The sequence below is a fragment of the Neopelma chrysocephalum genome, unplaced genomic scaffold, assembly GCF_003984885.1.
Source record: "Neopelma chrysocephalum unplaced genomic scaffold, ASM398488v2 Primary Assembly neopelma1_177, whole genome shotgun sequence".
NCBI classification, from domain to species: domain Eukaryota; kingdom Metazoa; phylum Chordata; class Aves; order Passeriformes; family Pipridae; genus Neopelma; species Neopelma chrysocephalum.
This window is the reverse complement of record NW_020897839.1, coordinates 771,595-794,353: the sequence shown is the minus strand read 5'-3', so window position 1 is coordinate 794,353 and position 22,759 is coordinate 771,595. Positions and strand designations below refer to the sequence as shown.

General features: G+C 40.5%; 1 protein-coding gene across 1 annotated transcript in view; it reads right to left on the bottom strand.

The window, feature by feature from the left end:
* Window positions 1-750: 750 nt before the first annotated feature.
* CDH11 (cadherin 11) overlaps window positions 751-22,759 on the bottom strand; it is a 42,947-nt gene continuing 20,938 nt past the window's right edge. The window contains exons 2-12 of the mRNA XM_027701979.1: window positions 22,153-22,546; window positions 19,970-20,264; window positions 19,066-19,185; window positions 18,572-18,739; window positions 15,494-15,681; window positions 13,832-14,085; window positions 12,526-12,662; window positions 12,209-12,330; window positions 11,190-11,307; window positions 5,002-5,253; window positions 751-3,674 (exon numbers count right to left, since the gene is read on the bottom strand). Of these exons, the coding sequence (XP_027557780.1) occupies window positions 3,178-3,674; window positions 5,002-5,253; window positions 11,190-11,307; window positions 12,209-12,330; window positions 12,526-12,662; window positions 13,832-14,085; window positions 15,494-15,681; window positions 18,572-18,739; window positions 19,066-19,185; window positions 19,970-20,264; window positions 22,153-22,380 (2,379 nt within the window). The 5' untranslated portion in view covers window positions 22,381-22,546 and the 3' untranslated portion in view covers window positions 751-3,177. The remainder of the gene's footprint in view (window positions 3,675-5,001; window positions 5,254-11,189; window positions 11,308-12,208; window positions 12,331-12,525; window positions 12,663-13,831; window positions 14,086-15,493; window positions 15,682-18,571; window positions 18,740-19,065; window positions 19,186-19,969; window positions 20,265-22,152; window positions 22,547-22,759) is intronic.

Genomic DNA, 22,759 nt, shown 5'->3' with positions numbered 1-22,759 from the left:
GTACTCGGGAGGCAGCAGCTCCTCAGCCCCGCTCAGGTGCCAGTCCTGGTGATACCCAGACAGACAGGGAGCTGAGGAGTTTTGCTCACACATGCACGCACCTCACAAAAAAATCACTCCTGGTAACATCCCATTGATGGTATTTGGAGGGGTTTTGTTGTATCCCCCTAAATGATGCCTCAGGCAGCACTTCTAAGAGGGAAAAATGGCCAAAACACCATCTGCACTTGCTGCTGTCCCTTGCCTTACCTGACTCAGCCGCGGTGATCCTCCTGTAATTAGGGTTTTCTTCAAGTTGTAATTAGTCTTCCAGTTCCTTCCACGGGTGTGAGGCTCAGTCCTTCCCTGAGCTCAGTCGGGCAGACAGAGAGACTGCGCTAAAGCAACTCGTGTGATTAAAGTCCTTCCCAGGTCGCTCAGATCCCGGGAACGCTGCGCCAAACTCCAGCCCCAGCTCCCGTGTGTCGGGACCAACCCGGGACTGCTGCGCTGGGCTGGGTTTATGCTCTCAGATTATAAACCTGAGACTCCCCGGCTGCTGTGGTGAAGTTTAACACAAATAAACGTCCTGTTCTTGTGCCAAAACACGCCGTGGGTTTGAGGTGCTGCAGACGACACACAATGAGAGTAATTCCCAGCATTTCAGAGGTGGTGTTGGCTGAGATTAGCAAGCCTAATTTAATAAAACACTATGTAATTGCATGTTCACTGGGTAGGGGGAAAAATAATCAAATGAAAAAGGACAAAACCAGCAGGGAAAGAAAATTTATTTCCAAGCATCTACGAGAGTGCTACAAACAGTAGAGACTAAAACTCAAAGCACTTAAAACTATTTAAAAAAATGTAGTTGACAATGTCCTTCTTAAAAATTAAACATAAAAATGTAAAAAATGCAGTTATTAATTCTAAAACTTGCTCAAAAATGAAATAAACCCAGACAGCATCAATGAGGATGGAGCCCTACAAATTACTTATTTTTTATTTTATTTCAATTTATTAATTTGTAAATTGATACTAATTTTTTTAAAATGTTTATTTAAATTTATAATGGAGAAATGTGCAAATCTAGCAAAATATTCTTTGGATTATAAACAGAGAAAAAACAACAACCAAAGAAATTTGAACCAAGTTAATAATAAACTATAGAATTATATAGAATGCATACAGCTATAAAAAAGTGAAATATTACAATAAACATTGTAGAGCAAATCTGCTGATTTAGCAAACCCTGCCTTATAAAACATGGGGATATAATGGGACAAGTGAATACGTTATGCATATAGAGCTGAAACACCAGTCATAATTTTAAGGAGTTAAATTTTAATCTAACTACATAAATGGGGGTCTTCAGAAAAGTGATACACCAACAAATCAGATTTCCTCTCAGACCAAGCAGTTTGGTACCTGACTGCAAATGAAGGACAGGGTGTGTAATATGAAGAGTAGGAAAATGTATATCAGTTCTATTTATTGCCTCTTCCCGTATTGCAGCTGCTGATCTCTGACCCTAAACAGCCAACTGTATTAAATTCAGCAGAAGCACAGCAGTACACAGATGCAGAAAATGTTGATGCACAGAACATATTCCAATCCCTTGCTTCTTCTGAACTAATAAAAAAAAATTATAGATCATTTTTTCGATTAAAAACATCCATTACAAAGCCCAATTCCCAAAGCTCTCTGTGTTTCTGCATTTCTATGGTCACAAGGTAAATGTGTTCCTATCCACAGATGCTACTGATAAAAAGAAAAACAAACAAAAAAAAAAAAAAGGAAAAAAATTAAAAGAAAAAAAAGTAAGTGCTGGAATCTTAATTACTACTCGGGTAAGGTAATTGTCAGGTAGAACAGTCTTTAGGGAACTTGCAGCTAAAGTGGGTCAGGTTTAAGTCTCTAGAACCCGCAGAAGCTTAGCACAGATAGGGGAGCTCACAGACCTGGAGTACATGGTAAGGACAGAGCACTCCTGTCCACCTACAAAGTCACTTCTGAGACCTCTGGAATTCCTAAGATATAAGATAAATGCATATTACATGGGGAATATTGAAAAGTATTACACTTAATTTAATCCAGAAAACACAGTAGTCTTCTACGACTATTCTTACTGTGTTCTGGGAGCAGCCACAAGCTGGAGATAGAGAGGGTACAAAATGTTCACCAGACGTTACATTTTTTTAATCTAAAAAACATTTGTAAAATGTACTTGATTTTTAAATAATCACTTAACAAGGCAACAAACCAACTACAAACACATAATAAATAAGGCTATTAAAAGGTCACAATTGTAGTAAATTAGTCAGAACTATAAATGGGACATTAGAAACACTATGTTTTTCCTTATATGCTTAATAACCAGAACAAGAATTAAAAAAGAATCAGTTTATTTCAAAGTCTGCTTCTTATATTGAAGCACATATTAAAGCAACAGTACAATGTTCATAAAATATAAGTGTGATGCCGTAACATTTCTTACATGTCAGAATACTGATATTTGTATGTATACTAAAATAAGAATTTTAAAATTGTACAAATAGATACATTAAAAATGACATAGAAATAGGGCTCCTCCCACTGCAACAAGACAGAGTTTTTATATCTGGCACGTATTAGTTCAAGATGAAAGTATAAGCAAAAAGATTTACAAGAATCAGCAGTAACAAGTTTGATGCTCAAGAGACATAATAATTGTACATTGTACTGTACATACATCATATGGGTTTAAGCTGGCTGAATATTATATATTTCAAGTTTAAAAATGCACTACCATATAGAGTGTCCATAGTTTAAGGCGAAATTACAGCTCAGAACTGTTATCTTTTCTAATCGTGGAAGCTTCTTTGATGTAAAAGATTTAGGTGTTCATAATACATAAAAGATTTCCCTTGTTTGTAGGTTCACTTTTAGCATTTTCCTTCATTTAAATATTTTGTATTTCTTAAGTGGGTTTTTTCCTTTAGTGAAGCTGGCAGCCAACTTCTAGATTTGCCTTTTGTAGGAAAAGGTATTTCACAGTATTTACCACTTTTATGTCCTTTTCTATCAAAGGAATCCTCTCTGTCAAACTTAAATGTTTAAATGAGATTTTTCTTGATTTTTAAAAAAATACCTGCTAACATTTCTTCTGGATTTTTCAGAACATCGGACACAGTTCTTAAGGCCAAATCTTAAACTTTATTGTTAAGAATCATCATCGAAAGTGTCTTTGGAGCCATATAAGTCTGCAAGTTTCTTAAATCGAGGTCCCCAGTTTTGTAGATAGTCGTAGTCCAAATCAGAATCTGTGGTCGCTGACTCTAAGGAGCTGAGTGACCCAGCCACTGAGCCTCTGCCCTCGTAGCCATAGATCTGGATGGAGTCATAGGGAGGAGCAGTGGGGTCGTTGTCAGCCTCCTGTATCCTCGTGTTGATGAAATCATCAACGTCCACGCTGTTGGGAGCCGGCCGGAGGCCCGGCCTGGGCATGTACTGGTACTCGGGTTTGATGTCCTTGCGAGGGATGAACCCATTGATGCCGTCGGGGTTCTGCAGCGTGGCAATGTCAAAGGCTTCCGTGTCCTCCTCACCTCCACCCTCATCATCATAGGTGATAATGTTCTCCCGCACGTCTTCTTCTTCAAAAACGATCAGAGGTTCTTTTTTCTGCCTTTTCAGTGTTACGAACAACACTACAATGACTAGAGAACAAAAAGCAGGAAGTTAGCCAGGACTCTCAAACAGCAGCTCCTTTATCAATAGATTGTTGCCCTCACTGAATCCTCGGCTTTTGTTCATCATGGCTCGTTGCCCACATCTGCATTTTTAGCACACCTTGCTAGGTAACAGCAGAGATGTTTGTACACAGAACTGAACATACTGATCTGAGGCTTCCTGTTTGGGCCGCATGCCACTGCTCTCGCTAATTGCTCATTACTGCAAGGCTAATTCAAGGAAAGCATTTGTGGGCCCCCAGTGCTGGAGGAACACAAGGACACTGCCTTTGAGCAGCCCAATCACATAAATATCTGCAACAAAGCAAGCTTGAATCTTTATTTTCTCCTGTATGCCCAAATCTCAGCTCCACAAGTCATTTCCATTAAAATGGAATTTTCTTAAGCAACACCTTCAAACACACTTTGTTGTTCTCACTTCAAATTTCTATAAAATAACTTTAAAATATGTAAGAAAAGAAAGACTATAAATTACTATGGGCAAATTAAAAAAAAATTATATAAATATTTTCAAGTCATCAGGAAACACTTCACAGCACTTTCTTAAAATCCAGTCTTCTGAGCCACTCATCTATCTTCAACACAAGAGGGTGTGAGGGGAATAGCTGACAGGAGCCATTAATCCTGGCTGACCTCAATAAGGAACTTGTCATCCAGGGAAGATCACAAAACTTAAAACTCTATGTCATGACCTTCTTTAAACAGTGTCCCTGATTAACTGATATTAGGCCACAAAAGGACATTCTCCAAGCACACCAAGACAAATTCACTGGTGTTTGCTATTGCAGTTTTTATAGAATTATAGACTGGGTTGTTGGAAGAAACTTTAAAGCTCATCTTGTTCCACCCCCTGCCATGGGCACAGACACCTTCCACTAGCCCAGGTTGCTCCAAACCCCGTCCAGCCTGGCCTTGGACACTTCCAGGGATCCAGGGGCAGCCACAGCTTCTCTGGGAAACCTGGGCCAGGGCCTCCCCACCCTCACAGCCAAGAATTCCTTCCCAATATCGAATCTAAACTTGCTCTCTCTCAGTTTGAAGTCATTCCCTCTTGTCCTGTCACTCCAGGCCCCTGTAAATAGTCTCTCTCCATCTTTCTTGCAGGCTCCCTTCAGGCTCTGGAAGGCTGTGATTAGCTCACCCCTAAACCCCCTCACAGCCAGGTAGATTAGTACCCCCAGTAACAATAACAGCTAAGAAATTAAGATCCATTTAACCACCCTGGCACTGAAGGCAAGGTTAACTTTTTAACACAAAGAGCAGGGCAGAGCACTGAGGGCAGCCCTGTTTTTACCTAACAAAATGACGATGCAGGCCAGGATGGCGATGAGGGCGCCGGTGCTGAGCCCTGCGTTGAGCACGAAGGCCTCGGCATTGCAGGACAGGAGGGAGCCGCTGCTGTCACAGCCACACACCCGGATGGTCAGAGTGTTGGTGCTGCTCAGGGGGGGCAGCCCCCCGTCACTGATCACTATGGGGAGAAGGTATAAATCCTGCTTTTGGCGACTGAATCCTTCACGCCTGACGAGAACACTCGCTGTGTTATCTGTTTAAAGAAGAGAGTCATCGTTACTTTTTCCACAAAGTCATCCTCTTAGTCAATATTAATAAAAAATATATCTTGCTACAATGGCTCTCAATTTTCAAGTGCTTTAGTATTATTTCTACAATAAACTAATACAAAGTGTCATCTTCCTAGTGATCCAAGAATAATTACACTATTATATTTAATTCATACAGTACCACACAGTTTTAATTCTTGTGCAATGATGAGGGCAACACAAGGAACACAGATAATCTCTGTTAGTATCTCATGAGAGTACCCCACTAACTCTCTGATAAACTCTATGTTTCTTCAACCCTCAGAATGACTGGGGCTTCCTATTGCTGTTTGAGCTGGTTTTAATCTCTTTCCAGAATAAAAGCCTTCAGTGGAGTGGAAAAAAACAAATGTCCCTGATGTGTTGTTCTTGGAGTCACACTTACAGGCATGGTCGACAGAAATCTGTACCCAAATGGGCTGTGTTAATGAGACTCCCACAAAAGCAAGAGCAAAAGCCAGCATTTGCTGTGTATTGGGAGATTTGAGTCTCAGTGTTAACTTCTTTCATAAGCAGTATTTTATCAGAACCTGTTTATCACCCAAACTCCCCAAGCCAGAAGTCAGATCATACAGGCAGTCTATGTCTGGACACATTCTGAATTATGTGGAGATGAGGAAGAGTTAAATCACAGAATTGCAGAATATCCTGAGTTGGAAGGGACCCACCAGCATCACTGAGTCCAACTTCTAGCAGCATTTCTCTAATGCCATTCCTGTTCTTGCTGAGAGATGTCCTGTCATGAGTCTTCTGGTGCAGGGGACAGAAACCAAGCTACCATCTCAGCACGAGTCAAAGGAAAAAACCTTTGAGAGGGAAGAGTGTGAGATGACACCCTGGGCTGAGGCAGCCAGTGCTTCCCACTCCCAGCCACGCTGGATAGAGCCTGGGAAACACAAAGGGGGCTTCTTTATTGTGCTCCTTATTTCTCAACTCAGACTGAACTAAAGTTTATAACAATTGTAAACATCCTGAAGTAAATAAAACAACCATATCCACGGTTTTCAGACTTTCAAAAACTAGTTTAGGTTGAGGATTTACTTCACACAAGCTTTTCAGGTTTGCCATGCTCTTTATTTTTTACTATATAAGGAAAAAAAAAAGCCAGTCCTTTTTTCTACTAAGGGAGGGCTATTCACCTCTGATGGTACCCACTTTACTGCTGCCTCAGGGTACTGCAGAAGATTAATCGTTTTCCTGCTGAAGAGTCAGCATAAATTCCAGAATTTAATAATGCAAATCATAAAACCTCTCCTAATGATCTAATCACTGCTATTTCCATGGAAGCTTGTGAATAAATTATACCCAAAGAGAAGTATTCTTGTCTTACATTAACCAACCTTACAGGCAGTGCCCCTGATGCAGGGCAAGGTCTGAAAATATCCCCAAATTTGGTGGACACAGGTCAATTTTTGGAAGAGGGATGTTTGCACTGCTTATCTGACTCTCCCACTAGTAACTTCTGCAGATGACACCAGAAAGGATGAGTATTTTTAAGTAGGATCCACTTGCTTTATACCAAATTAATTCATCCTCCATATCTACCCCTCTCTTCCCAGACCCACCACTCCTGATGCCCCGGGTGGGCACCTGAGCATGACACAATTGTGATGTTTTTGGTGTTGGAAGACTCACAAAAATAATACTGAATAGAAAACAGCTTGTGAACGTCTCCTTTATGTGATGGTCACACTTGCTAAGGACAGAGAAGCTGAAAAAGATCTGATTGATTGTCACTTGTGGCTTTTGGAGGTGCCCTTTGTTTCCTCCAGAAGCCTTCTAATTTCCTAAATGTTTACATGCAACATGTAAACTTTGTAGCACAACATTTTAAGGCACCTTAGTGATATCAGGAGTCTTATTTTAGGACTCTAAATTTATGGTCTTGTAAGAATTATGTATAAATAGAAATACAACATCTAATATCTATTAATCTATCAATTAATTTGAACTAATATATATTGATACAGAATAAAACTATTCTGCAGAGTCCTCTAAAATGTGATTAATAATTCATTTCCTCAGTATGAGAACCAAGATCTGTTCTATTAAATAAAAAATCACAATAGGACAGATTATTCTTGTGGCAAAAAATGTGAACATTAATAGTGGGCTGAACTACAGCTGCCTAGAGGCTGCAAAGGCAGAGTGGAAGGAAACACAGGCAGTACCATATATTAGCATATCTAGTCTGTTGGTTACACATTTTTTATTATATATTTCATTTTTTTCTTGTATTTTGGCAGCTTAAGTAATATTCCCAGTTAGAAATAAGAAAAAGATGGCAAATTATTCACTTATTATACAGACTGGGTACATTACATTGCACAAAGATTGGACTGATTACATCACACAAAAGCTGAATTTGATCTAATAGGTGCTTCATCTATTTAACGTGATTTCTAGTTTAACATATATTTTTAAAAAGAAAAATGCAATCAACATGCCTGGCTAAAGTTTAAAAAGGACTGATGTACATGAAGCCTAAAAGGTAATTTTTTAAACTTTTTTTTACTGTTTATGTTCACTTCTCACATTTAGAAGAAACATAATACCCATAAGAGGAAAAAAACTCTTTTACCTAGATAAAAGATAGCATATAATCCTAGCTAATATTCTCATCCTCGTTTTTGATTATTTTCAAGTCCCAGGAGTCTAACTATGATCCAGGTAAAATGGCATTTTTAAAGCCAATAGAAGTTAAATGTCAATACCATCTTAAAACTATTACTTAGCACATATGGGAGTGACTTGACTGACAGTCCTAATGAACACGGTGGGGGTCAGCACAAGGCAGAGGGAAGAAAACAGCCACCTCATCACCATTCCCAGATATACACAAGCTCTCATTTTTCCAGCTGTTATTGCCTGGGATATCCAGTATCCAAAGGTGCTGTAAGCAAAGATTACCTGTACTGTCCATAAAATCTTCACAGTTGGAAGTTAAAATTGAATTACTCCACAGTGATCTCTACACTTATCTCCCTGACCTTTGGTTTTCGTCTTTTTCTCTGGTGATCTTATTGATGGTTTTCCAATTGTTCCTCTACATACAGGCAAATGTAGCTCAGCTTTGGGGGGTTTGTTAACATCTATATTGTGTAAGGAGGATTCTAGATGAATGGAGGTGGCTGCAGTGTGAACATTATTACCTGTATCAGAGTGTGAGTGCTGATTCAGCAATAAAATAAACAATTTCAGAGGTCTAGCTGTCTAAAACCATTCCCAGGCAGCAGCAATTGCTGTGGATAATCTATGGCAAAATCCTGTAAATATATTGTTCATGTGTTTCAAAATGTCTTGATTAAAAGAAATTGCAAGCCAGAGGACACATTCGTATTTAAAAAGTGGATTTTAAGTCCCTGATTTTAGTGGGCTCACAAATTTAATTCCAGGCTCTGTAAAGCCCTGTCTTGAGGTGGTCACAACCTTCCAGCAGTGCCAGCTGCCACACGAGGTGAGTGAGCCCAACCAAAGGGCAGCTCAGTTTAGGGCCCAGCAGGATTAAAAGCAGGAAATGAATTTCCTGAAAACCTGTGTCTGTGCTGGGAAGTGTCACGAGCCTCCACTGCTCTTTTGAAGCTCTGACTTCAATGGGAACAAAATGGAAGGGAGCGAACCCGGCGCTGTTTGTTTGTGGGGTATGCTATGAGGAAACAGTGCAAAAGTAATTCAGTGTTTTATCCCAGCGTGTATTGAGCCATTATCTCGTGTTTTCTATGGCAGACAGTCTCAGCTGAGGACTTGGGAACACAGTAGGCTGTTAATAGGATATAGAACGTGATTATATTTTTCGGATTACTGCAATGTGTGATTACTTTCAGGAGTTGGTAAAAAGAAACTCTATTAAATGATAATTATAGGACTGTATTCACTATAAAGTTCAGTAATAGGCCCAAACACTGGAGTTTTCATTAACTGTTCTCCACAGTTAATAAAGCCATTTTTCTTTGAAACTACCAATTCCCTCTGAAAGCAGTGGCATGGTATATAGAATACTCAGATTTACAGCTGAAAAAAATCAACTTTGAATGATCATGTAAATTATTTGACTTGCAAATGGTAACACACTCTCCCTGAGAAGTTTTTTTTTTATGTGGAAGTACATAAACTTTTAACTTTTTTACTTTGCTCTTTACCATAACTTACTTACAAAAACCTCTGCAGAAGTAGTAAAATTAACAACATCATTGCACTGAGGATTGTACAAAATAAAGGAAAGAAAGGATTGGAATGGATGAATTTCATTATACTATTCATTTCCCAAACCCAAAATTATATGGGAAGATTCAATCCTTAAATACTGTCTTGGTTTGTCAGGTACAGACACTACATTAAACTGAAATGATAATTTCAACTACAAAACATTTATATCTGGGTTAGTTTTGTCAGTAATGAATTTGCTGCATATGGAAATGAAGGATTAATGTAATTGGCTGGAGTCAGGAACCATAATAGCACTTGCCTGCAGCTGTATCAGATCATCTCTACTCTGATCTACACTTATAAAATCTAATCTATTTTCAGTTTGATGTGGTGACCATAAAATATATTTTAAAGCGAAACTTGGCCTCAGGGTCTCAAGCAAAGAACACATTCTTATTTACTTCTCTCTAAAAATACATCCATGAATTTTTCAGAACTTGTGTTTTACTGCTTTAAAGAGAATAAATATCCCTGCCCTGGCTCCTTTATGAATTGCTTATGTATGTACGAGTGTCAAGCACCAGGCAGCAGGATTGCTTTGATCAGTCAGGAATAACAGAAATTTTGTTTGGGAACTCTGATGATAATTACCCTCCCTTCAGATGTGGATAGAGATATAAACTGTGCCACAACACAAGAGTTTGTACTGAAATCATGTATGTGGATTGTGATGCCTTTTGTACTTCTGGCACTCTTGGGTTTGTTATTTAAACCAGTTCAATAGAGTTTTACTTTTCAGAAAACACTGAAGTTTCCTTCAGACATTAAAGCTTGCTAATCAAAACTAATTCCTTAGAAGCTGAAACAATTTTTGCCCTGTGCAGGGAAATTAAAAATTAACATTGAATGAGAATATCATATTGATTATCATGAAATAAATAGAATAAATATATATAATGGCTGAACCTGTGGTTTTTTTCTGTTTCCCCCCTCCTCTGACTTCCTCAGCCTTGGCAAGGCCGGGTCAGTGATGCTTTCTGTCAGATGATCAGTGAAGTTTTGACACTCACCTATGCCTGAGGTCTTTGCCTACAGATTTCTTACATCTTGCCATCAGTCTGAGTGGAAGGCTCTGCTCTACTTCATGAACAGCAAATTGGCCAGGGGGTCAGGACACCCATATCCTGAGATACACCCAATCCAGGTGTCTTCCACAACAGGAATCCCCATCTGGATTTCCTGCACAAGGCAGTGATTTGATTCCATTGGGAATCTAGTCCATGTCCCTTGTGATCCATAATTTACAAAAACTGGCAAGCACAGTAAGGTGAACCAATACAGACCTAACAATTTCTACTGTCTCAGCTAATTTCAGTTTAGCAAGTCAGGTTTCTCTAAATGAAGGAGATCTGCCAATTACATTTAGGGAATGTTTGGCAGTGGTTTTTATCCTCTTCCCGGGAGATAAAATGGAATTGCATTTTTCATGTAGGGTATTATTATGCAATTTAAAATATTCATTCAAGAAAAGAAAAATGAGTTAACAGGCATTATGCTGTTACAAGAACATCCTTGTGTTTCAGCTGTGGTTTCTTTGCCTTCCTCCCCTAGATCTCTGGGAAGTAGACACTCTGAACAGAGTTAATGGCAACACTGTTGCATGACATTAGGTTGGCCATTGGTTTTGCTTTGTCATTTCTTTAGACTCTAGTATAGAGGGAATCTTCACACAAACCTCTGTTGTCTCTGAGTGTAAAATTTGGATTATGAATAATTTCAGGTGGTAAACTGAAGATAAATCTTGGTCCATTGGCCGAGTCATCCTTGTCATCAGCACTAATTGTAATAAATTGCTGTAAAAGAAAAACACTCCGTAAACAAACAGCTCCTTCTCTGGGTACATCACATACCAACAGCATTCCAAGACAGTTCTTGAATATAAGGAACTGTGAAATAGCAGATCCCCCCTCAGATACAAATGTATGTGATTATAAACACAGAGCAGCCGCCGAACTACAACAGGCAATCTTTATTTGCTATTAAATTTAACCAACACAGAACTACAGCTGTAAAAATATACACTTTCTGCATTCTTATATACAAATGTGTGCTAATGATAACACAACAGACTAAATAAAATCCTGCAGAAAACTCAGCAGCTGAGAGCTCTGTTCAAACTGCCACACTAAGTGCAGGGGCACAGCCCATGTGTAGAGCCGTGTTCCTGTGCGATACTAACCCCTCTTCCTCACAAATTGCCAGGAATAAATCTGTCAGCTGAGCTCCACAAGCACTGCACTGGGATTGTCTGAATATTTCTGTAACATCCAAACCAGGCTCACAACTGGGAAAGCTGCAGCACACCAGCTTTGCTGCTGCTGGTGGATCCTCACAGCCAACACCGATCATACCTAATGCACAAAGCAGTGTGTGACTGTTGAGAGCAGCTCACAAACAAAAACACAGGGCAGTGCCTTTCTGTGTGCTCCAGGCACTTTGGCCAAAATTTCAAAACGAGTGTTCATTTACTGCCACTCGTTGAGCTGACAGGACAAAACTGGGCTGACATGCTGCAGAAAGAACTGTGTGAGCAGAGAAAGGTGGTGGGTGGGGAAGAGGGTGGGCAGAGGGAAGGAGGAGAGCAGAGGGAAGGAGGTGGGTAGGGCTGGAGGTGGATAGGGCTGGAGGTGGGCAGAGGGAAGGAGGGGGGCAGAGAAGGAGGAGAGCAGAGGGAAGGAGGAGAGCAGCCCATACCTGATTGCTCCGGGCATTCTCACACACAAAGGCCTCATAGGCTGCTGCGAACTTGGGGGCATTGTCATTGACATCAACCACCTTAATGGACACGGGGACTTTGGCTTCCTGGTGTTGTTTGTCTATGGGAGAAAGCAAAACCCAAATGAGAAGCAGGAAAACCCCTCAAAACAAACAAAATCCCACCTGCATCCAGGGAAAAATGCAATAGATGGAGGTATTTCTATTGGGATTTACTGCAGCTTATCAAGCTGAGACACCTGGAAGGGTACAGAATTCATACCATTGATCATAAACTCCCTCAGTGCAATACTTACGGACTTCAACTGCAAACACAGAGATATTATGCCAAGCAATTTCTTCCCTATCCAAAGCTTTTATTGTCTTGATATTGCCATCTTCTGCATTGATAACAAAATATCTTTCAAGATCAGTGTGACGATCAATTGAATATCTAAAGAAGATTGAAAATCAGTAATTAGAGAAAAGAAGGACTTACCAATTTTGCACATCAAGATTTTTTCTATATAATTATTATTTCTGAATAACTGTAAGTAGTACACTTATTGTTGCCCTCAATATCATTGTCAAAGGGATGATATATGTTCTTTAAAAAGGAGCATCACCTGGTTGGTTTCTACACTTTGAAAAATAATACACCAGAATATTTGTAATAAGTGAAAATTGCTGGATTTGAAGTCTCTGTATTAAAGCCCTAAAATATTATTTATTTTTTTTCTCTTATTAAACATTATAAAAATATCTACTGAGATATTTGTGTTTTCTTCTGTTTCATATTAATCATGGCCATCTTTTAAGTCTTCTGATCTTTTCTTTACTCAGAATATTAATTGATCATACCAATTTATTAAATATTATCCCCTATCTGTACATTTGTACAGCTTCAGAGAGCTCTGACTTTCATATCTTCACATCGCAATTCTTTGAAATGTTAAGTATACCCACTGAAGAGAGCTTTATAATTTAATTTATACTGAGAACATGACAAATGAAAATAAACCAATAAAAACTGTTATAAGAATTCTTCCCTGTGAGGGTGGGGAGGCCCTGGCCCTGGTTTCCCAGAGAAGCTGTGGCTGCCCCTGGATCCCTGGAAGTGTCCAAGGCCAGGTTGGAGGGGGCTTGGAGCAACCTGGGCTGGCAGAAGGTGTCCCTGCCCATGGCAGGGGGTGGAACGAGATGAGCTTTAAGGTCCTTTCCAGCCCAAACCATTCCATGATTCCAAGACAATCCAACATAACTGCAGAAAGTAGGTGCCTGTATGTGCTTGTCTTTAGCAATCAACAACACAACACAATCTCTAATCTACTGCTCAGATTTCTATGTTTTCAGGAAAAAACACATTGCAATAACAGCACAGGGTATTTGTGGAAATTATAATTTAGAATAGAGTTAACAAAGATACCTTAAAGTATAATTCAATTAGACACAGCTGTGGTATGATACAGGCATTGAGAAACTGCAACAAGGCATAAATCCAGTGCTGGAGAGTTGAAGTTATTAATATTCTGGGTGTATGTAGCTCTCTCACACTACCTTAATAACCTGCATAACAATTCGAAAAGCTAATGCTTGGCAGCAAACAGCAAGAATGCAGTGTACCTTATAGCACTGTTGGCAGCATCAGGGTCTTTGGCATGTACTTTTCCCACCACAGTACCAGATGCTGCATTTTCTTGTACTTCAAAAATGTAACCTGGCTTCAGAAACACGGGTGGCTCGTCAGCATCTTCCACTGCTATTTTCACTGTCACCGTGTCCTTGAACGGCCCATTGCTGATGAACTTGGGGTCAATGTGGACATTGGCTGCCTCCACCTTCAGGCTGTAGGACTTTTTGGTTTCATAATCTAAGGTCTGTGAGAAACAAGAAGACAATGCATTCCACAATTAGGAAATCCAGAGTGTAAAAGCAGCAAGCAGTGCCCTTGTATTCAATGACATAAAACAAATGTGAGCATCTGTCAACAAGCTTGGACTGAAATGTATGTATTTAAAAACAGAAAGACTCAAATGGAAGGAGCTACATTCTATGTAGGGAGCAGCATAGGAAGGCACTCAAAGTATCACAGCAGAGTCCTTGCCTTGCTCTTTGCTTGCTGTATCACTGAGAAAATCATCTGTACTGGGAAAATTAACCTGTTATTTGTGAAGCCTTTCAGGTGGCACAAAAGGGCAAGAGACAGGGAAGGGGCTCCCACAAGAGGCCAGGCTTCATCTATCCCCAGCTGGCAGGATTCTACATGGACCTGGTTTGAATTGCTACTGGGTGTCCCATGAGATAGGACACAGAGGAGTTAAATTATTTAAGTAGTAGGGAAAATATGGAGATAAGTCCTTTTGGGAGCCTGAGCAAAGTCACAGCACATCTGCACTTTCATTGGCATAAGAGTTGCAGTGCTGGTGGCCTCGAATTCATCCTGTAGGTGCCAACCACAATTCCCAAAGTCTGCTAACATCATAGACTGAGTGGTGTCCCACCATGCACAGCTTGAGTGTTTTACATTTTAAAACACACAAAAAATCCACTTCTACCTCTAGAACAGATACGGGAATCGAACCAGGGCACGGTTTTGAGCAGAGGAAACCTCTGGGTGTCTTTCTGAGGGACTGCCCCAGTGGGCAGGGCAGGGCTAACTATGAAGTTAAGTTGCCCAGGCCTTCTCCTCTAAGTTCTGACTATCTCCAAGAGAGATAAATAGCTCTGGAGATACAAAGGGCAAAATAATAATGCCTAAATAATGAATAATTTATGATTTATAATTTGGAATTCTAAATTAATTTAATAACGCTTTCAAAGCTCACCCTGATGGGTTGTACATGAAATCCCCTCTGCTGCTTTTTGCATAGCCTGTGACTCCTTCAGAACACTGTTGTGGACAATGCACAGCTGAAGAATTCAAACTATTGGGCATGAGGCTGTTCAGACTGAACATAAAGCAACAGTGAATGTCTGCTACTTATCAGCACTAGGCAAAACTTCATTAACAATGAAGCTGATGGCATCATATTTTACCGTGACTTTTTATTATGAATTCATTTAGTTTGTGTAATTAATCCACTGTACAGTATTTATGTAACTCTTCTTGGTTATTTTCTTCCATTCCAATTCAGCTAATGGGGAAATGGAATATTAAGAGTTAATCACACCTTTAGAAATTAAGTGAATTTGCATTTACTAATAATTTAGCTTAGGTGGTAATCCATTATTACCAAATATTCTGTCAGCAACAAAGAACACTGCACATTAGTGGGTATTACCCACCTTCTTAAGCTTTACAACCCCTTCCTGAGTCTCGTAGTCTGTTGTAATTTCAAACATGTCCATGCCATCTCCATCGATGATGCTGTAGGCTACCAAGCCATTTTCCCCAATGTCAGGATCTTTGGCCTTCACTCTTCCTACTTCCTCTCCTGGGATAGCTGCTTCTGACACTGACATCTGGTACACACCTGGGGGAGGGAAAACAGGCATTTCCTGAAGTGTGTGCTCTGCTCTCCAGCTGTACTGAACCCATTGAACTTGTAAGTTCCAAATAAACACAGTAATTTTTACATTTTCAACCCCCCTGAAGGAACGTTTGTTTTATGTTATGTGTTTTGTTTATGTTATGTTTTGTTTGTTATGTTTGTTATGTTATATTTGTTATGTTATGTTAGAAAGAGCTCTGAGAAGCAAGTTATCTGTGAAATCTTAAAGCACATGACTAATCTATATAACATGACCTCCTCCCTGATGTTTTACACTCCATCTCTGTCCCTCTCTGTTCAGGGGGGGTTAAAAGGACATTCAGAATGCAGAAATTGTGATATCAAGGTTATCATTTATATTAGAAATGTTATTAGAGAAATGGAAGGAGAACTCTCTTTCATATGCTCGTGGTCTGACCTTCAACTCTGTTGAGTCCAGAAGCATTTCTGCCCGTTCATCCAGGAGCCATAAATTAAATTCAATGAGTTGGATAAGATCTCTCTGCTGTGCTGGCTAAAGAATAAATCTGCTGCTTTCTATGTCTTTACTTTGGAGTGCGAATGTACAGTAACAATGATTATTAAAATTCAGCACCACAGACAATATGTACCAAACCAAACCAAAAATGGCTTTCCCATATCTCCAGTAGGAAAACCACTCCCAAACATCCCACAGATGTATTGCCTTACAGAGGTTTCCCTGGGTATTCAGGGACACCAGAGGAGAACAACACTGTTCCTGGATAAATCTCTCTCCAACAGTTGCCCTTTAAGCAGCATTTCCAGGACCTGGAAACCCCCTCCAGAGTTCAGATAACATAACCTGATCCTAAGTGTACAAATCTCTGTCAGCATTTTCACCCACCTCATCAGCATTAATAACTTGGGGAGGGCAAAAAAAAAGAAAAAAGTATGAGAAAATAAAATAATCTAATTTATTCCCCTCCATAATTGCTCTTTTTTTGCTACATGAGCACCCTTGGAACATCAGGAGACTTATACCAGGCAGGGACTTGGCTCATTACCCATAAAAACAATTGGCACATGTCATTGAAATAGGCCATTAACTCCAGTCACAAAGAACCCAAAATTTAAGCACATAACTCATTAATGGTTTGAGCAATGAGCATAAAAAAAAAAACAACGGAAATAAGAATAAAAAAATCAATTGTTTGTTTGTACAGACAGGTAAAATCCTGGTTTTAACTTAAAAACTATTCCCAATTCAGGTTTTAATTTGGGGAAGAATGATTAAGTAGAATAACTGTTATTAGGCATTTCTGATAATTTTAAATGTTCTTCCTAAACATTCAGTAAAGTGGCTTGAATTTGTAGAAAAGAATCCATCATTTGATGGAGTTAACAAAAGGCCGTACATTGGGGTCCCAGATCATGATCTGGAGTGAAAAGACACATCTGTAAGGTATATGAAACCTGACATTTTTAGGATTTAATAAGTTTCTTTCAGAATGGTAAATAATTTTGGCACAGATTTTTCGTTTAGGAACCAACTATGTCACTTCAGCTCTTGTATGAAGGTTCAGGAAGCTGCAACATTGGAGGAAGAGAAGTTGCAGAGATGATCATGTCCAGAACATATCAGGGTCATAACTGTTGCTCAGAGGAGAATCGGAATGGGCTGGGATGGTGCTTACACTGCACTCCAAAAAAAACCTACAGCCATGCAGAGATGAGATGGAGAACAGATGTGTGAGTCCATTAATGTTCTTCCTCCCAGCTGTGAAGACTGACTCTGTTAATGTCAGCCCTGGTTGATTTTATGTGTGAAAAGTAAATAGCACAGGTATAAAAAAATTACTTAATTTGACCACCAGAAATGAATTTCAACAATTTAAAAATGTAATTGTGCTAAATTTAGTTTGCTTTGCCATGGTAAATAGAAGTCTTGAGGAATAGCCAGTCTTTTATCCTTGAGGACATTCACTGTTTGCCAGGAGTGTTTATAGAAGTAAAGGGCTGTTAACAGATTGTGCAACATTGTCATCAAGGGGCAAGAAAGGCAAGAGCCTCCAGGCCTGTGAAATACAGCGGTGAGAAGCTAAAGTGGATCTGCTTTCCTTTGCCCATCTTCATCAAACCCCAAAGCAGATTTGTTCACTGAAAATGACCCTCCAAACTCTGCTGGCAAAGAGCTGAGAACTTGGAGCAGTGAAAGGCACGACGTGGGGCCACTGCAGACTCCTTTCAGACACTGCAGTCTCAGAGGAGAGCTCTGTGCAGGCACACGGGGTGACTGCTGCACCCCCAGACAGGAGGATCTGTTCCTGCACAACACCTGCAGGGGCTTTTGTTTTAACTTCCTCCTATTTCTCTGCAATGATTCCTTGAAGTTCCTGTGGTCTGAACAGAGAAGTAACCACCACTTGCTTTTTTAAAGTGTCTTTTACATCTATGCTATGTAAATATGAAAATGGGAAAGGAAGTAAACCACTTTATCCCAGCACTGCTGAAGGGCAGGTGCATGTTCCAGTATTTTGGACTGATTTGGTTTAATGCACAAGAGAGACCTCAAGAAATGGGGCTTCTTCCTTTTTTAACAGAGAAGTCCACACTATGTCTCCCTGCTAATATAACAGTTATATGACATGGTCCAGTAGCTCAAAAAATGAAGTGTAGGGTTAAGAATCTTTGTAATCTAAACCTGAGCTTAAAAATGTCTCACTTTGCAACACAAAGCAAATAATGCAGGTATTAAAGCTCCATGTTATTGGCAAAAAATGTGTAAGTAATGCTTCTTTATTCATGTGTGCTGCAATAAACCAGCAGTTACTGCTTTTTCAAGCTTTGCCTATGTGTGATACTATACAAACGTGGGTACTATAGAAAATGGGAGCAAGGATCTTGTTCTTACTTTGTGGGAACTTTGGTGGGTTGTCATTGACATCTGTAAGTGTAATTGTCACTTTGGTTGTCCCTGAGAGGCCTCCCATGTGTCCTCCCATGTCTTTCGCCTGTATTACAACGTGATACTCTTCCTTGGCTTCTCTGTCCATATTGGGAAGGGCAGTTCGGATAATTCCTGGAAATACAGAGAAAGTGTGGCACATAAATATTTTCACAGGTTCACGTTATGAAAAACTGGATGCTGCATAAAACACAGCAATATTTGCAGTGATGGTGCAGACTTTGTTTTCCCTACACTGTGCGTTTTGCTGTGTAAGGAAAGTAGCCCAAATATTTGACACAGGACAACCCTGGAGAATTACAGTTCAGCACAGAAACAGGCATTTCTGTCACACCGTATCATACCCCAAAGAAATAGTAGATATACCCAGCTGTACTGTATCAGTCGATACATTTAGTTCATTTTGAGGCATTCTGGTCCAATAAACTGCTCAATAATACCTGTTTGAGCTTCCACCGAGAAGTACGGCTGACCTTCCAGGATGCTGTAAACCAGTTTGGCACTGTTCCCATAGGTGGGATCATCAGCGTCTGAAGCTGTTACCTGAATAACTGATGTACCTAAAAAGGGAAAGCAAACACAGGAGGAATCCAGTCAGAAGTAAACCTGTCTGTAAGAACCGTGCAGAGATGCTTTCAGTCATTCAGCATAACTATAGCTGAACTTTTTTATTTCCACGTTTGGGAAATGAAAAAGAAAATTTCTTGACAGTTTCTATATGACAAAATAGACTCATACAATCCAAAAAGATTTGTCACCAGCTGTGATGTGGATTAATGTTCTAACCAGTGAAGATATAAAAGTCAGCAGTCACTCTGTACCATTATGGTTTTTTCCTCAGTAGTTTAAGCCTTATATTGCTTTTGTCGTTGGAGAGCCAAACAATGGAGTTTTCTTTTTTCATTTTTCTCAGTAAGTTTTAAGAGAAATCATTCCTGTAGAAATCTCTGAGACAAACACAAGCTCAGAGGAGATGAAAATGGAATAGAGAGTGTGGCAGTAACTCCTTAGCTTTATTACACAGCTCTGCCAGAGGAATGATCTTGATGTTTACCCCAGAGGATTCACACCCCATAAATTCCAGGGGACTCTCATGCTCCTTCCTAGGAGGAGATAGTCCTGTTGTAGGAACCATCCAGAGACACTTCAAGTCTGACAGTTGGGAGCTGTGCAGGCTTTGATTTGGTCAGCAAATCAGAGACACTGACTGAGTCACTGGCTGAGCATGAAGTAAATTTTACTTCCCAAAATTCTTGACAATAAGAATTAAATAAAGTCAAGACATACTGACAAAGCAACACCTTCCCTGAGGCCAGGAACTGCAGTGCATTTCTGAGTACTCACCTACATTTGATCTCTCTGGCACATTGGCATGGTAGTTTTCATGAAGAAACTCGGGCGGGTTGTCATTTATATCTTGCACTTTGACAATGAATTCCGAGGGTGGTTCCAAGGGTCTGTTGGTGTTCCTGTCCACAGCCTGTGCCGTGAGGGTGTACTGAGCTCTCTCCTCCCGGTCCAGTGTCTTTGTTGCATGGATGTTCCCTGATTTGTCATCAATAACAAAAATGATTCCTGCTCCTTCACCTGAGAGAATGTATTTAATGTTTCCATCTCCAGAATCAATATCTGAATGAAGCTACAAAATGAGAAACAGACATACCTTAACAAGGTACCACATTTCATGGATGAGCTTATGAAACAAAAAAGTGCAGGAAAATACTATAATTTCAGAGTTTTTAAAAACCTTGTCTTACACCAGGCAATAATCCACACTCGGGCACGTGGTGTGACCTCATCTACCCTGCACTCAGGGCAGCTGCCAGCCCAGACCTGCATCCTGCCACACACAGGCTGCTGCTGAGACCCAAGCCTTCAGATTTAAGATTTAAAGAAGAGAATACACGAGAAGATAATTATGGCAGGTTCTTTATTCAAACCCAGTTGGAAGGGTCATTTTTATAAACATTTTTGTACACTTCATACAAATCATATTCTACTGGGTTGCATGTGAAAAGCTGTTAAGTGATAAATGGGATGCAACCAGTGAGCTCAGCAGTGTGCCCAGGTGGGTAAAGGGATCCTGGCTTGTATCAAGAATAATGTGACCAAGGAAGTGATTGTCCCCTGCACTGGGCACTGCCGAGGCCCCTCGAGGGCTGTGCCCAGTTCTGAGCCCTCACAACAAGAAAGGCATTGAGGGGCTGGAGCGTGTGCAGGGAAGGGAACGGAGCTGGGAAGGGGCTGGAGCAGCAGGAGCAGCTGAGGGAGCTGGGGGGGCTCAGCCTGGAGCAAAGGAGGCTCAGGGGGGACCTTCTGGCTCTGCAACCCCCTGACAGGAGGGGGGAGCCGGGGGGGGTCGGGCTCTGCTCCCAGGGAACAAGGGACAGGAGGAGAGGGAACGGCCTCCAGCTGGGCCAGGGGAGGCTCAGGTTGGAGATGAGGAGGAATTTCTTGCTGGAAAGGGTGGTCAGGCCTTGGCAGGGGCTGCCCAGGGAGGTTTGGAGTGCCCATCCCTGGAGGTGTCCCAGGAAGGCCTGGCTGTGGCACTCAGTGCTCTGGGCTGGGGACAAGGGGGGCATCGGGCACAGGGGGGATCCATGGGCTGGGAGGGCTTTTCCAACATTAATGCTTCTCTGATTCTGTGATTGCCAACTGGAGTGATTGCCAACTAATTACACTCTCTTTAATATAAAAGAAGCAACAAATGCTTACTAAACACTCTTACTTCTGCAACCAATGCACACTTCACTTTGATGGATGAGGGAAACATTGAGCCAAACTACAGATTTATTGATTTTATATTGACATCCACAAATTACTAACACTAACCACCTTTTAAACCAGGCTATCAGAATGGTATTTGCTGACATTGGTCCTGTTTCCCCACTCTTTTTGTGCTGGTGTTAAGTCAACAGAAATCTGCTGGCTGTTTAAAAACTGGCAAATATACTTGTTTATTTATCTGTTTATATTCTGCTAGTGTTAGACAGTAGCAGAATAAAAAACTAGTCCAGGATGTGTGTACATACACATTTGCACACAGATATCTCTTGCTCTATACACACCCCTCCATATGTTTGATTTTACTGATAAATTGAAAACAAAATGGTGAGAAGATACCTATTGAGCAGGACACTTTTACTGAGCTGCTGGGTTGGACATTACATTTTTAATTACTACTTTTAAAGTCCCAAGAATGATAACAAATATTCTTGGGACATATTGTTGCTCAAGTGCTTCTGTGGTTCTTGCTGGTTTGCCAAGTAACAGCTTTCACACCTTCATGCAAGGGCTGCTGAGGTCAATGGAAATATTTGTATTGCCTTAGGTGGTATTTTGCTTAACATCTACACTGAGCTCCAAGAAAGTGATTCTAGGTGAATAAGTAGCTGCTGAAGAAGCAGCTAAAACAACACAAAGGTAAGAGCAAGAAGAAACAACGGCAAGAAAAACTCAGCAACACACAAAATAACAATATAAATGAATAATATTAATTGATGACAGAGAAGGAAATTCTTTCTTACCCTTCCCACTAGCACAGGATCTGGTCCTGTGTACTCTTCTATAACAAAGAACTGATTCCACACCCAGCCTCTCTTGGAGCGGTGCAGGACTTGTCCCTCCTTGCCCTTCTCGTGGTGCCCGTGGAGCGATGGCCGGGACTGGTTCAGTGGCCCCGTGCTCAGGGCGTGGCTGTAGCACAACATGCCCAGGCAGAGCAGAGCAGCCTGTAAACAACTGTCCTCCTTCATTTTTGGTTATTTTGTAGGCACAGAAGTATCCAAGAATCTACCCCTTCCACCTTGGAACTCAAAAAGTTTGAGGCTGCTGAAGTTTCACACAGACTGTTGCGCACATAGGATGCCACCACACATTAAACACATCACTTTAATGCTCTGCAGCTTCCCAACTTAATTCCTGAAAGAAAGCAAAATGGAGAAGATTGTCACTTCTTTATAGAAGTCTTTGAGGATGCAGTAATTTTTTTATTAAGTGAAATGAAACTAGGACTTCCTTGGTAAATGTCAAGATAAGAAGACTGAAATAAATCAATAATTATGAAATACGGACTAATGAGCATATTTGGTGCTTTGTTACATGGAACTGCCACCTTGTAGAATGTCCTGACTG